The sequence below is a fragment of the Trachinotus anak genome, unplaced genomic scaffold (assembly GCF_046630095.1).
Source record: "Trachinotus anak isolate AG129_WGS33_773 ecotype Australia unplaced genomic scaffold, CSIRO_AGI_Tana_v1 ptg000028l, whole genome shotgun sequence".
NCBI classification, from domain to species: domain Eukaryota; kingdom Metazoa; phylum Chordata; class Actinopteri; order Carangiformes; family Carangidae; genus Trachinotus; species Trachinotus anak.
The window spans coordinates 15,742,098-15,758,411 of NW_027273879.1; the positions used below are offsets into that span (position 1 = coordinate 15,742,098).

Sequence of the window (16,314 nt, forward strand, 5' to 3'; positions counted from 1 at the left end):
CCTACCTCCCGAAGTTGTACCCTGACTTTATTGATGGCCTTCAACCAACGAACTCTGGATGGGGTAAAGGGTAACGGCGGCCCATCATCATGGAACCTGCATAACATGAATTTAAGAGTAAAGGGGCAGAAAGAGATGGAGAAAACCTCTCAGTTTCTATGCATCTTGATTATAGAAATTACACAGTTAGGTAGGGAATATTGAATAAAAACAGTACCTTTGGAGTTTAGAGGACCCTCTCTCTGCTGGCGTGTCATTTTTCAGAGCCCGTCCTACTTCAGGGGACAGCCTATGTATTTCCTGCTCACCAACCGTAGAGTGTCCATTGGTGGGAAGATGTCCATTTGTGCGTGGCTGCCCATTGGTGGAGGGATGAAAGCCAGTACTGTGATAGGAGTGGAATGACTCCTCTAGTTCTGACCCTCCAGTGCTCTCTTGGCCAGTCTCACTAAGCTGGGAGCTGGTCTGGCTCAGGTTTCCTGATGACCCAAAACGACTACTTTCCACTGGACTACAATGGTGAGAGAGGAGTGAGGAAAATATTCAATATCAAGATACTTTTGTTCAGAATTGGTTTATATTTATCCTCTATCCAAGGCTAGAGAAGTGGGGATTGTTACAAAAAATATTCTGTAATTTTAGGAATTGGCTCAATGTTTTGTATTATACTCAAAAGATTAATGCAACTGATAGTTTTGGGATGTAATAAACCCCACTGTTCTAGAAAAAATATTTACAAACACTGTTTAACTATTTAGCAAAGGTCTACTTTTATCAATATCCTCCTTTATTAGTATAGTATACAGGATCAACTCATCATGGCCTAAAAAGATAGCCAACCTTGCAGGGAGGCTGTTGCGTGTCGGAAAATGAAAATATAAACATAAAACATGAGTATGCTTAACTTTGTGATGTGAAACATAACATGCCCTACAACTGCTAGTACTTAATAAAAAAGGGTGTGTTTCTGCACACAATTATATCTGCATATTTCATTGTCATTTATTGTCATATTTACTTTCCTTTCATTTATCCACAAGACAAAACACATATACTGTATATGGTGTATAATGGTCAGTAAACTTATAAAGACAGGAGGTTGAAGTACAGATGGATGTGGAAAATATAATATGCAGAGTTGATCTCTGTGTTTGAAATTTGACCTTTTATAAAGTGGCATTACATTACTGATTTAACTTTTTAAGGGAAAGGTGTAGATATTTGGTTAAATGGGTTTTTAAAAATTATTTTACTTTAAAAGATTAAAATCATTTTCAGCATATAAAATTATACACAACTCAAATCAGAATTCCATGGTCAAACAAAACTTGCACTGTTTGTAAGATTGCAGATAATCATGCTTATATTTGTTATATACACACATGCCTCTGCACAAACTGAACAGGAAACGAGATTTATCAGGTGCTGACACAGCTTACACCTCTTTACTGATTTGAATCTGAAGTGCAATCATGAGGACTGCAAACCATATTCAGTCATCCGTCAGAGGAAAACCACAGAAAATGATCTCTCTTAAATTAACTAACAGATGATTATATTCATTTATTTGTCAATTTTGCATGATTATATGATTATGCAAATTTTGTTTTGAAATTCTGGTTTGAAATGAAACATGAAATTATGGAGATGCTACACACAAAATGCACATATAAAAGAATATACACATGCACACACATACGTACACTCAAGCTAAAAATTTAACTAAACTAGTGAAGATGGACTGCAGAGCTGGGCAGGGAATACATTTTTTCAAAATGTTAATGCATCATAAATGGTGAGGGGTAATGCCATTTATTATGCTTTTACTAGCCTTTTTGCATTCAATAGATTCTTCTGGGACTGGTTGTCCAGCTGCACTCCAGAGGTAGGACCTGCAGAATGGTTTGTTTCTACAAGCCTTTCCATCTCCTTTGGGGTCAGGGATGCTGAAGGATCTACTTCAGGAGTGGAGATACAAATCTGGGGGTTTGCTATATCATCGGTGGAACCTACCAATTCAGATTTTTGGGCATCAGATGTTGCAACCTTTTGTACAGTATGTGTTTGATCATTTGTTGTCACGTTGATAGTTTGGGGTTGAGATGTTATAACTGGGGCAGCTTGTGGCTTCGGTGGCTCTGCCTGCCAAGGAAAACTTATCTTCGTCCCAAATAATGAGGTTGTGGGTGGCTCTTGTTTTCCAGCAATAGGTTTTTCCTCTTGAAATAGGCCTCCAGAAAGCGTTTTTAATCCTGAAAATAGACCACTGCCTGCTTCTGTTTGGGGCATTGATGGAGCACCTGATGGCATTGTTGGTGAAAACAGGGATCCAAGAGATTTTCCTGCATCACTTTGTGCTGATATCATGCCAAAGAGAGACTTGGTCTGAGGTGGCTCTGCATTACTGGGCAACTGATTAACTTGAGGCGCTGTTTTCATACCTGCTCGTGGGGGATCAGGTGGGACTGATTTGTCACCTTCTTTACTCTCAGGGTCTCCTTTAATGACCATAGGCTTCTCATGTATAACCTCTCCCTCAACAGCTGAGATTTCTTTCCCAGTGTTATCCGCGTGATGGCTGAGGTCAGACATAGTGCTCATTGAAGCACTTGTATCAGCAGAGGTTTCTGGACAAGCTGCCTCAGATGCCACAACATTACTTGTTAGGCTACTGGATTTTATTTGATCATTATCTGGTAAGGTTGAGCCCTCCATTTTATTTGTATCAGTGTCAGCAGCAGAATTAGCTACTTTTGATGTCACACTTTCATTCTTAATCTGTGGCTGTGGAGTAGTGCCAGTTGTTGGCTTGGGCTCAGGTGGCCTTGGCTCAGATGACTTGGCTTGTTGTCCCATACCCCCAAATAAAGATCCGCCTATGCCCCCAAGAATTGATGCTCCTGTCTGTGATCCTGCAGTCTGAGCAGTGACTCCTCCTCCAAACATTCCTCCAAGTAAAGAACCACCTTGCTGTGCTGTTGGTGCAGATCCTCCAAACATCCCACCCAGTAATGATCCACTAGTCTGGGGACCTACAGACTTGGGAGTGGATCCTCCTCCAAACATCCCACCTAATATTGACCCTCCTGTGGTTGAGGCATTGGTCTGAGGACCAGACTGAGGAGCAGACCCTTTGAATAAACCTCCTAGTAATGATCCTCCTGTCTGGGGAACTGCTGTCTGGATGTTGGGACCTCCAAAAATACCCCCTAATAGTGATGCTCCTGTCTGACCGGTAGCAGCTTGAGGTGCTGATCCTCCCAGTCCAAAAAGTGAGTTCTTCTGCTGTTGCTGAGGCCCTTCAGTGGAGGCAGCTGTTGGTTTGAAAAGGGAGGACATGAAACCTGTAACTGTATCTGTTGATGAGTCGCCAACAGATTTCTCTGGTTCTGGAGGCTTTGGTTGTTCCTGGACCACAGGACTTGCTGACTGAGAGGCTGGTGTTTCCTTTTCTACTTTAGGTGCAACTATATCTTGACTTGATTGACCACTCAAAAGCTCTGATTTTGCAGGTTGTTGAGCTGGTGTAGAGATTTCAGATTCTTTTGGTTGAATATCTTTAGCTAAAGCAGGAGGCTTGTCAGTATCTTGGCATTTAGCTTCTTCTGTAACATCATCAGGTTTGTACAAGCTTACCTCAAGACTTTGGGCTCTATCATCAGCTTGCTGTAGTGTTTCTACCTGCTCTTCACTTTTGGTAGCAGTATCAGTTACAGACATCTCAGGACCAGCTGGAGCTGGAGCAGTTTTACTGTCATCAGAAGGTTTTGGGAGAACTGTTACACCTGAGGTAGTGTCAGTAAGAGCTGTGGTTTTCTTGTCATCATTAGATGTTGATACAGCTGTTGCAGTGGGTGTTGCAGGTGGAGCAGATCCTCCAAACACTGAAAGCAAACTTTTACCAGGCATCTCATTAGAAACAGAAGATGCAGAAACAGAAGATGTACCTGTCTGTATGGTGGCTGTTTGAGAAGATGACCCCCCCAAAATACCTCCTAATATAGAGCTACTATTTTGGGGTGTTGAAGTTTGGGTGGCAGCCCCACCAAAGATTCCACCAAAGGCCCCACTAGTCTGAGATGCTGTAGTTGATGCTGCTGATCCTCCAAAAATCCCTCCCAATATAGATCCACCAGTCTGAGAACCAACAGTCTGTGGAGCAGATCCACCAAATAAGCCCCCAAGTAGGGATGCCCCTGCCTGAGGTCCTCCTGTCTGTGGAGCTGTGCCTCCAGTCTTAATCGGACCAACCTGAGGAGCAGCCTGAGGTGCAGATCCTCCAAATAGACCTCCTAGTAAAGATCCTCCTGTTTGAGAAGCTGGTGTCTGGGGTGAAGAGCCTCCAAACATTGCCCCTAATAGAGAACTGCCAGGCTGTGAAGAGGGCTGGGGAGTGGAACCTCCAAACACAGAGAACAAACTTTTGGCTGGTGGATCCTTGGGGCCTGATGATCCAGGTGCATACCCTGGTGGACTAGGCGAAGGGCCTGTTTGTCTAGCACTAGGCTCAGTGCTGGGTCCAGAAAATAATGAAAGTAAACTTTTCCCTGGACCATCTGAAATGAATCCAGCTTGTAAGGATGGAGTCTGTGGGCCAGATCCACTTATCATAGACAACAGACCAGAAGCCATTGGTTCTTTAGGGGGAGCAGGATCCTGGAGTGCACTTTCTGCACTAGTTTCCTTTTGCACAGTGACACATTCAGAAACTGGTCCCACAGATGCAATATCAGTGTCTTTAATTGAGGTATCTACTTTATTAGAATTTATGGCATCTTCAGTAATATCTGTGGATGGGCTAGCATGCACTTCACTGGAGTTAGTACTAGTATTGCTCCTTGAGAGTTCGCTTGATATTTGACTGACAGTTGCTGACACTGGCACATGGCTAGTGGAAACAGATGGCATTTGGGAAGAACCTTGTTGTAAATTAATAGTTGATGGCTCTTTGGTAGCAGTATCAATAGTAGATGATGAACTGTGAGTTTGTTGTGGAGATGTCATAACATCATTAAAAACAGAGAGTATAGTCTTTGCAGGTTCTTTGGGTGCTGCAGTCCCTGGTGTAGAAGACATGTTTGCACTTCCACCAGCTCCTGGTGTTTGAGGAGTACTGGGACTGCCAAACATGGACAACAAACCTTTTCGTGGACTTTCAGTAGAGGTAGACAAGCCACCCAATATTCCCCCAAGAACAGAGGTGGTTGGTTGCCCTTGTGCCTGAGGTTGTGCTTGTGGTTTAGATTGTGCCTGAGTTTCACCTTGTTGAGTTTGTGATTCAGCTACTCTTTGTTGAGATGACTTCATTGGTGGCTGAGGTTGTGGAGGACTGGGTTCACTAAACATTGAAAACAGTCCCTTCATCGGGCTTTCAGTTGATGTCGATGACCCAGGCAGGATTCCCCCTAGAATAGATCCAGTTTGGGATGGAGACTGTTGGATGGTAGGACCACCAAACATGGAAAGGAATCCTGTAGATGGGGGGTCTTTTGGATGAACAGTTCCCTGTTGGGGAGTCTCAACAGTAGGCTTGGTTTGGGGAGAAGGCTGTGAAGGGCTTGACCCTCCAAACATTGTTAATAAACTTTTACCAAGTGATTCCTGTTGGGGAGGTTGTGGAGTTGCATTCGTAGGATGTTGTTGAGGCCCAGGTTTGGATGCAGCCTGTGGAGGAGTTGGCCCACTAAACATTGACAATATACTTTTACCAATTGATTCTTCTTGTGGAGCTGTAGCTGATGCAGGTCTTTGAGGTGTGGATCCAGATTGGGCACCTGCTGTTGCTCCTGTCAGCATTTCCCCAATTGAAAATCCAAATAGTCCACCAGATGGTTTAGTTCCTGCTTCCTGTTTTGTCTCCCCTGTAGGTGGCATAGTTTCTGATCGGCTTGTAGAAGGGCCTGTGGAAGAATTGGGAGAAAATACTTGGGATGTACTTTTGTTTTGGGGTTGGGTCTGCGGCTGAGAGGTACCAGTTTGGTCCATTGTTTGTTGTCTCTGTACACCCTTAGGTTTGGATGCTGATGTCAGTGAACCCTCTGTAACACTCAATTTCATTTGCTGTTTTTGTGGTGGTGAGGGCTCAGCACTAAACAGGCTGCCAATTGATCCAAATAGATTTGACACTCCTGTAGGCTCTTTATTTGTAGAAGCACTGCCTGGTAAGGAAGCAGTGCTGCCAGTTTTGCTCTGCTGACTGGGAGATGTCTGAGAATCTGGCTTGGTTTCCTCTATGCCTACTGCAGATTTCAAAAAGTTCATTAAGCCTGCCTGTGGTTGTTCAGATGGTTTATCCATTGGTATGCCCACTGGTTTATCAGTTGCAAGCTGTCTAGGTGGTACAGGTTTAAGAGATTCTTTTGATCCTAAAGGCACTGTGACATTGGGCTGTGTTGGTGGGGCCGCCTGTTGTACCATGGTAGTCTGACGTGAAAGTCTAGGTTTCTGTGAAGTACTTGATTGTGTTGAGGGGTGAGTCACTTGAGCAGTTGTTGGAACTGTGGGCAAAATTCTTCCCTTCGTGGTAGCTGGCTTCTCCATTTGTTGTTTAACACTTTCTGGCTCAGTCACAACAGCAGTAGATTCTTCTTTGATGATCTTTGACTTCAGACTTTGGAAACCTGATGAAAGAAGGTTCTTAGAATGTTTGTCAGGAGCTTTATCACCAGAGGATGTACTTGTTTTGTCCATTTCCACCTGTGATGTTTTCCCAACAAAAGAGGATATGAAGGAAGAGATCTTTCTAACTTGACGATTAGGTTGTTCTTCTCCTGGCAACACCCTCTTTCTCCATTCTTCCTCTGATACATCATCTGCATGCTTCACTGTAACCCCAGTGGATGAACGCCGCCGTTGGCTAGGTTGGTAACAGTTGTAAAGTGGCTGCTGATTGGAATTTACATTAGGAGTAGAGTTCAGGGAAACAGCAACCTTTTGAGCAAGAAATGTCTTTATTTCCTGGTTGTTCCAGTAAGGGCCAATATGGTCTTTATTACGACAAGAAAGGTCAATAACATCTTGGCATTGGTCATGATAGACATTACTGGTCTGTCCTGGATCCATCCTGACTTTGTTTAATCTGTAAGATCTGAAGTCTACTCCCTGTTGCCCCTGTGAAAGAAATGAATTTTCAAACATCTGAGAGAACTGCTCAAGATTTAGATTCATTAACTGATTTCCTTTTCTGTAGGCAGCAGATAAATCTAGAGGGGCATTAAGAAGTTGAGAATTACTGTGATCTTGACCAGGTAGCCAAAGAAGTTCATCTTCATTATAAAGTGGAATTTTAAAGCCACAGACTAAAACCATTTCATTGTGCAGCCAAGCACTGGGAAAACTATCTAGTTTCTGTGCATTTCCCCAAGACTCACCTTCAGGGGCACATGCATACACATATTCACCTGCTGTATCTGTAAGCAAGGCATAAATGTACTCATGATCTGTGTAAACAAAATAGCCACAGTCACCATCATCTGCTGGCCACCACATTCCTTGCTCCAAAAGTGCAAGCCACTGCTGATACCATTCGGTGTCTTCGAGGTAAAGGGAATCTTCTGTCTCAGCATTGGCATTTGGAGGACAGTGTGAATCTACTGCTCGGTTTAAATTTAACTGACTTTCATGGATCATGCCATCAGTATGAAAATTTTGTAGGACTGCGTTATCCATTCCATATTGCCAATTAGCCGAATAAGACAAACTTGGTGGAGTCTCCTCATAATAGCCTTCATGATATGAAACCCCATTCAAGCTGTAAGTGCTACCATCATTAAATGAGTGGCATTTCCCAAACTTTGCAGTACTCTGTTTAGTAGTTAAGTTCAATGCACCGTCCTGATTAGGTGAATACTCCGCATTTCCCAAGTCTTCGTAACTGTTCCATAATTTCCTCTTGGGATATGGATCATTACTCCTGTGTCCATCATACTCATATGGTCCAATTTGCCCTTCGTGACAGACAAAACCTTGCCATGGTGTAGGGGAAGTAAATGTCTGATTGATATTTGAAGAGCTGCAGTGAAGAGCAGGTGCCTGTAATGATGCAGCTTCACAGCTCCGGCTATACCCTTGATCTTCTCCTTGAAACTGATAATTCACTGACTCATTCTGAAACTGCTGCCATAGAGCACTTTCACGGATCCACTGGTTTTCATCATAAGAAGGACTTATTCCATAAGGGGACAACTGACCTTGGTAAAGACTTTGCCTTGAAGCTCCATACAAAGACGGGGTGCTTCCGCCAATATATGGCGGCATGTTCATGACTGAAGAAGTTGATTGGCTTTGTAAAAGGGAATGAATATTTCCTGTACTATAAGCCATTGGGTGAATTAACTGATGTGAGCCAGAATAATGTAACTGGGATAAATTACCTGTGCTAACTGAGGAGTATGTTGCCTGACTCTGAAGAGATCTTGCAAAAGTAGCTGATGTTCTTAAGTCTAAACTCTCAGTATCAATTGAGACAGGTGCACTGATTAAAGCATGTCCACTCTGTCCTGGATTGAGAGAATTGGGAACAACTCTTTGACAGATGTCCCTTCCAAAGTCTGAGGTAGTACTTTTTAACATGCCTGAATGTTGCACTGTGAATTTAGTCGATGACGTCTGTTGTTCTGTAATCTGATCTGACTTTTCAACTTGTTTATGAGTACAAGGGTCCTCAGTTACATTTTTGCTGAATAGCCCAGATAAAAACCCTTGCTGGGCAGTTTGAGGGATCCTCCTCTCTTTCTCTGCATGGTCTTGTGAGGATTGTTTTGTTACATTACTGTGTGACTGTGTTTGCAGTGGGGTCTTCATTGTGACTGCGCAATTATTTGCTTTCTGATGCAGTGATTGTGTAGTTGATGTCTGGCAGGTTGTGTCAGTGTTTTCAGAGGATTTTGTTAATTTATTGAATAACCCTGATAGCACTCCAGATTGACTTGCTGTTTCCAGCTGAGTCTGAGCAGTCTGGCTGCATGGCACTTTAATTTGTTGTTCTGTCTCATGGATGATTTTAGGCTGAGGTTGTTGAGTCATATTTTCTGAGGATTTAAATAATCCAGAAAGCATACCACTTGTTTGAGTTGTTTTTTGTTTTGAACTATTTTGTGGTTGATTTTGGACAGAAACAGGGGTACTCCTTGCCTTTGTTTGCTCATGGCTTGATTTACTTGGGGTAATTCCATGCGGCTGAGCTGCTGGGTGCTGTTGTGTGTTTATGTTGTCTGCTGAAGCAAATTTAAAAAGACCAGATAAAAGACCACCTTGTTGGGATTGTGGCTTCTGGAGTGGAACTGTTTGTTGTCGAGTGAAGCCTGGTTTACTAGTGTCCCTTTGGACAACTTCTTTACTTGGTGTTCTGTTCCTGAGATGAGGCCCTCGATCTGGACCTTGAGTATTCTGTTGGTGGAAACTCTGTTGATTATGTTTAACACTGCTTTGTTGGTGCTGAATTGTTTGGCTGCTTGAAATATTCTCCGAGGATGTAAATTTAAGCAAGCCAGACAACAGCCCATGTTGCTGAGGTTGCGTTTGTTGAGTTTCGTCTGAAGTCTGCTGCTGACCAGAGAAACTGCCGTGCATGTTTCTCTGTTTTTCAGGTTCAGATAGCTGTACATTTTGTGGTATATTTTCTGTTGATGAAAACTTCAATAGCCCTGAGAGAAGGCCCCCTTTTGGAGTTTGCTGTGGGGGAGGGTGATGAGGAATCTGTGGGAGATTACTGCTCCTAGGTGGTTGATTGTTATGGGAAGCCTGCTGAGGCAAACTGTCAGATAGGTCACTGGTAGAGCCAAATTTAAGAAGTCCAGATAGCAGTCCTCCTTGTTTTGGTTGATTAGAACCCACATGAGAGATGTCCTCTGTTGAGCTACCTTTAAGAAGACCTGTCAAAAAACTTGGTGATTGAGGCTGATTGGGAGCTTGATGCTGCATTCCTTGAGGAGCTGCTGTTGGTTTCTGATTTGATGTATGCTGTGCATGTGAGCCAGGTGGCACTTTGCTGCTCTGAGATTGCGTATTACTGGTAATATTCTGGTTTGAACCAGAGGGAGCAGAGGTAGGGTTAAATATGCTGGAAAACCACCCTTTCTCAGTGCTTTCCGGAGGCACAGCAGAATTCTGTGTAAAGGTGGAGGAGGTTGTTGAAGTTGAATCATGAAATAATTGCACAGGATTCTGTGTGTTGGTGGAGACACTAACATTCTCACTGGATGCAAACTTTAAAAAACCAGAGAAAATTCCTCCCTCTGCTTTTGGACGTTGAGTGGAGACATTTTCAGAGGAGAGGGAAGGCTGTTTAGGCTTACTACTCAATGATGGGTCCTCCACTGGTTTCTCCAGTTGGGGATCCTCTGTGGATCTAAACACGGGATAAACTGCCACAGGTGGGGCTCCCTGAGGTGGAATGGGGACAGTAGGTGTGATCAATGAACTCAATGACTTCCTCAAAGGGCTAAAGAATCCAGTGTTTGCTGATTGTGTTTGACTATTCGGCCTTGCTGGCCCCAGAACAGGCACATTTTCTTGTTTGTAAATCATTGGATTTTGTCTTCCATTTTCATCTTGATTTTGTCCCAAATGTTTCTCTTGTGATGAACTTAATTTTCCAAGTTTCCCACCTCCTTCTGCTGTCATTGACTGTTTACCTTGATGAACACATTTCTCATCCCATTGTGAATGGCCTTGAGAATATCTGGTATCTGGTTCCTGATTGTATTCAGCTGAGTTCCCATTTACTCCTGCTGAAAAAAGTTTTAAAGGATTCAATTTTCCCAACACTGAGTTTCCTGGAGCACTTTGAGGTTTGGTTACAAACTCGGGTACATGTTCTTTTGCACTTGTTTGAGTCTGACTCCATGTGGAAGCTTTTGTTTCTTGATTATGACCTAGTGTCTTGGTATCACATGGTTGCTGAGAAGATAAAGAAGTGAATGATTTTTCAGCAGAAGTTTCTACTGGAGATACAACAGCTACAGGAGCTGAACTATTTGATTTTGGAATAAAGGACAAGAGTTTTGTCAGTCCAGATTGTGAGGATTGTTCTGATGGTGCTTGTGGAGATGGTACAGGCTGTTTAGAGCCTCCCCCTACTCTGTCAGTAAGAGAACTAAATAATGAGCTCATGGCATTTTTTACCCCTGAGACACCCTGGTCAGAAGAAGCATGTGATTGGGTTTCTACTCTTGGATCCTTTGATGAGCTGTTTTGGTCCTCTCCAAAAGAATCGGTTCTGTTGCTACCCAGAGATGATAGCCTAAATTTACTTGATTTAGGAAGGGAACCATACTTGCTAATTTCCTCCTCTTTTTCAGCAAGGTATTCAGAAACTGTTTCGACAAGACACTGAAGCTCATCCATAGGGTCTACATATTCATCACTTGGTTCCTCAACAGGAGAGAGTATTGCCTCCGGAGTCCATCCTCCAACTTTAGCTTTTCCACACTTCTTCTCCCGAAGACCCTGAGAATTTTCTGTGTGGCCCTCATAGGAAAAAGCATACCTGTCTTTGTAATGTCTTGCACTGTCTGGGTGAAAGTCTTCTGCTACAAAGGCATCAATATCCTCCTCTGCTCCTATGGAGTAGTGCAGATCTTCAGAACTCTCTAAATCAAAATCAAACCGTGCCCTCATTCTGGCATCTTGTTCTTTTTTATATGCTACATAATTCTCTAAGGTATGGTCCAATTCATTTTTAGCCCACATTCTTGTCTTGTAGAGAAGCCCATTCTTGTATGGCCTGAGGCATGATGTCATACGCTCCTCCTCTTCCTGCATCTCCACGACCTGCCGCATAAACAGCTCCCCTCTCTTCTCGCGGAGCAGTGCAAGGTCGGAGGGAAAAGCCTCTTCTCTCATTTCATCTGCCTCTGCACTAAGCAACCCTCCTGGGTTCCTTATCGTTTTCTTTCGCCGTCGATCAATAGTGTCATAGCCCTCAGGGTAGGTGGCAGGCAGAAAACCACTACGTTGGGTATTTTGATGGATAGAAGTATGTGATGGCTCAGAGTAGGGTCTTCCCATTCGAAGGATAACATTGTTTTCCTCATCATCGAAGAAGTCACTCAGCTGAGGCTTGCCCTGCCCTTTGTATTTGTTTTCCCAATCTTCGACCCCCATGCCAGAATCTACAGGTATAATTCGGACCCTTCCTTTCAGGTTTAATGATCTAATTTAGGTTAAAGTAGAGATTTAATAGGACGGGAAAGGATACAAGGAAAGAAGAGGCAAACAAACAAGAAGAAAAATGCAAACAAAAACACAAGTTAAGCAGTACGATAAATGGAGGACTTAAGAAAAAAAAACAGTTTCATGCAAACGTAAAGACAATTATGCTTATCACCTTAGTAATCACTTTTGTAATACTGCACACATGTTCTTAACATAGTTTATAGTATATATTATGTAGGTATTAAAACTGTATGGGTGTGCAAGTCTGAGAGTGTGGACCTGTATGTTTGCATGTGCCTCTGTGAATTTAGATCTTTGTAAATCCCCACAGCAACAGTAGCAGTCATGCTTATCAGAATTTCAACACTCAGCTGCTACAGCATTCATGAGAATGCATGCTAAATCACGACCATATGGCACACATTAACCAAGTTATTAATCACCAAAGAAATACGTGTGTATGTCAAAGACCCACTGCCTGCATGTGTGACAGAGGGATTTCCTCTGTGAAATGGCTAAACCAAGTTCAGAGCCTTTGAAATTACCAGGAACTTTAACCAACACAACAGACCCAGACTCAAGACAAAAGAAACATGAACAATGAGTTTTTTCCTGGCGGTGATCCCATTTTTTCTGATCTAGAATTATCCGGATCAACTCCCTATCAGTCCACACAGGCAGATTTGCTGCAGTCTCACTGGTACATATGTATTCCATGACAATCCCTGAGTGCACAAGAGTAGATTCCATGCACTAAGACCATTTGTCTTTTGGACAAAATGTGGCCTCAAAATAGCTGTGTGGTGTGAACAGCAGCGACAGCAACAACAACAACAGCAACAACAACAACAACAACAATAATAATCATAATAAACAGTAATATCACCAAACATTGTTGGCCAGATTCTGACTTATCATACTAGAGAAATAATGTGATGATGTGCAACTCAGTGGACAAATATGAATTAAAAAGCTAACAAGAGTTTACTTCTCTTAGGCACGTAGGCTGAGGATACAGTGTCTGATCCATTCTGCCTCTAGAGTATAGATCCCCCCTGGTCTACTGAAGCAGCTCAGTGAACCATTAACTATGGCAAAAAGGAAAGCCAGAATGCAGCCAAAAAAAAAAAAATCACAAAGCTCCAGCCATGTTGGATTCTTGTTCCAGTAAAGTATCCAAAATAAAAAAATGTAAGCATTACAATCACAAGTGAAGGTGTGTGTGGGTGGGTGTGTTCACTTTGTGTACCTGCTTCCTCTCTGGTCCCTGTAGTCCAGGTCAAAACTGTGGACAGAGTCTGTGCAGGAGTCTGGGTGGTGCTGCAGCCGAGGACCCATGGGGTACTGGTGCATGGAGGAGTTGGGCTGAGCTGTTGTGTGGTAACGTGGAGGCAGACTGTTACTCGTCTCACTGCGGTAGTCACTGTCACGGTCATCTACAGCACTGTCCTGGTCATCTAGAGCTGCAACAGGCAAAAGGATGAGCTGAGTACATTAAGCTTGCCTGAAACATCAGTAAGTATGGTTCTTACACCAGGCAAGCATTTAAAAACCCTTGCTTATTATCAAACCCATTTGAAAGTGGACAATGCATCATATATCAAATTTTGCCCATCTGAAAAAAAGAGCTCAAGAAATAGAAATTAACAAACTAGGGTCAGTGGATGCCAGGTTATTAGGGAGGTTGAGAGAGCAAAGGTCATGCACTTGTAAAAGACTGTAGCCTTCATACATGCAAGCTCTCCTGCTAAATGAAGGACATTGAGTTGCGTCTTCATCTGTGTTATCCTTTAGATTGATCTGCAGTTGTATGTAATTGGGTATTTTTTTTTTTTCTACAAGAAGGACAATCACAAAAATTGAAAAGAAAAAAAATCTAATCTAGCAGAAGAAGAAAAAAGAAGAAGAAATGCAGCAAAATAAACTACTTTTTGAAAGTGACCTTGCCAACCCCAAGTGTGACCTTGGAAAACTTCTTTGAAGTGGTTGGCGTCTGCTGGAGGGAACAGCTGAGCTGAGATTTTATCTTTTCAGAGCGATAAAGTGAGAGGGGGAAGCATAAACTGATTCTGTTGATGTCTCTTAGAGTGGGGGGATGATAAAATGTCAAGGTGATAAATAATAAATAATAATAATAAATATTGCTGAGTGAAGGCTGCCACCCACCAGTGTAATGATGCAACTGCAATTTACACTCTCAGATCTGATAAACACTTTTCTATAGATATTACTAACAATAATCAAATATTTTTGATCCCAATATTATAATTAAATCCCAACTAACACTTTCTCTAAAAAAAGTTTGTGGAGCATAATTTCAGAAAAACATATTAGTGTTCTTGATCATTTTTTCTTGAGCCTTTGTTTGCTAGTATGTGTGCTATATCACTCATTTATTGACTAAGTATACATGAGTTATGAAGATTATATGACATCAGCACAGAGCATAGACAAAAGGAAAACAGCAGGAGAAGGAAATTGAGTAAAAAAGGAGAAAGGGGATCGAGGAGAACAGTGAGGAGAAACAAGTGTTAGAGTGAAATAATGAGAATAAAATGCACAGAAACTTGATATTTTACATGTTATTAGGGGATATGGGGCATTAGGACATGCAGAGGGCACTGAGGATTGTCCAGGGGGAAAATTTAATCAAAGTGTGTTTTACATACTCAGTGGGTCAGCCCATCCGAAATAGTTGCCTGGTGAAAGTGCAGATGTTAAAAGTGAGAAGTACAATCAGAGGAGGTAGAGGGTGTGAAAACAAAAAAAAAAGTGTCCCTGTGTTGTAATAGTGGGAGGATAAGGGATCCGCATCAGTGGTTCTCAGAGTGGAAAATAAACTGCCACAACAATGAGAAAAGATTGAACGTGTATAAAAATGGGCTCTTTGTTAAGTTTGTAAAAATATTTACAGAGTAATCTGAAGTGTATAGACTTTATTTTCAACTCTGACTCATCTGTTACTGGATTCTGCAGTGCAATAGGGTCAAGGGAATGTAAGGAAATAATATCAAAAAGTGAGAGCGACAAGGGTGGATACTTGGCCCCATCTAGTGGCTGAGAGCAGAATGGGCAGGCACACTCACAGCACTGGGATGCTGCAAAGGGCAGTGGGCGACTCTGAACATCATCCTGAAGAGGGTACTACAAAGGAGAGAGAGAGAGAGAGAGAGAGAAAATAGCATGCATCATGTGTGTTTTTCTTGTCCTCATATTACTGTCAACACAGTTATTTAATAGCACCACTCTATCAGCATTAAAAATAACTAAAACATATGTAGCTGTACGTCATTAGCAGTACTGCTAAGTAAACAAGAACATGTTTTCTTTTCAGACATCAAAATATAGAAAGAAAAAAAAAAAAATCAAATCAAACCAGCAGGACATATAGTGTGTTTATAATTACAATACACTGATGCACTGTTTTGCCTTCATACAAAAAAAGTAGTCAAACCTTATTAAATTTCACTTTACCTCATCATGGATTCTCATGGTATTGATGCGTTCCAGCTTGCCTGTCCAGTACTGTGCCTCATCATCTGGGATGTCTGGTACCAAAATATGCATAAAACATACATGTGAACCCGTGTTTGATGTTTACATCCTGCTGTTTCTGACTTCAAACATCATATTCCAGGATGCTATCATAACACATTTATGCCTGTTTAATTTCTTATGAGCCTCTTAGGAGTGAGGAAATAAAAATAGTCAAGTTAGCAATGGCCACAAACTGTTAAAAGAAGAGAATCACAAATGTAAGGAACATTTTTATCACAACAGCAAGGATTCGATGTTCAAAGATGCTACAGAGTCTTGACAGTAACACAGCAAACACATTTTAAATTACAAGCTATAGTTAGAATCAAATTAATGAAACTACCAAATGCAAAAAACATACAATTACAACTTGGGGTCAAATCAACAAACAGTGAAACTAGAGCTGCTGTACATGCATGAATATAAATATATATGTTTATATGAGGGACAGCTGATATGAAATGAGGTCAGGGCAGGAGAGTTTTGTCCTCATCATTTTTCTACTTAACCCTGACTCTCTAACCATATGTATTACCTGAGACCACATTACTGTTCTGTCTCAGATCATGTACTCTACCCGATTCCACTTTTCAGGGGGATTTGCGCTATACTGCAGACAGA

At 42.1% G+C, this 16,314-nt stretch overlaps 2 protein-coding genes across 3 annotated transcripts in view; both read right to left on the reverse strand.

The window, feature by feature from the left end:
- The window catches only part of LOC139611106 (protein unc-13 homolog B-like), a 67,489-nt gene that overhangs the window by 31,198 nt on the left and 19,977 nt on the right, over nucleotides 1-16,314 (reverse strand). For both annotated transcript variants that reach the window (XM_071465437.1, XM_071465438.1), the window contains exons 6-10: nucleotides 15,631-15,704; nucleotides 15,243-15,300; nucleotides 13,406-13,619; nucleotides 218-511; nucleotides 6-96 (exon numbers count right to left, since the gene is read on the reverse strand). In XM_071465437.1, coding sequence (XP_071321538.1) covers nucleotides 6-96; nucleotides 218-511; nucleotides 13,406-13,619; nucleotides 15,243-15,300; nucleotides 15,631-15,704 — 731 coding nt within the window. The remainder of the gene's footprint in view (nucleotides 1-5; nucleotides 97-217; nucleotides 512-13,405; nucleotides 13,620-15,242; nucleotides 15,301-15,630; nucleotides 15,705-16,314) is intronic.
- LOC139611105 (serine-rich adhesin for platelets-like) lies at nucleotides 519-13,393 on the reverse strand. The gene has a single exon (XM_071465436.1). The coding sequence runs from the start codon at nucleotides 12,103-12,105 to the stop codon at nucleotides 1,816-1,818; it is 10,290 nt and encodes a 3,429-aa protein (XP_071321537.1). The 5' UTR covers nucleotides 12,106-13,393; the 3' UTR covers nucleotides 519-1,815.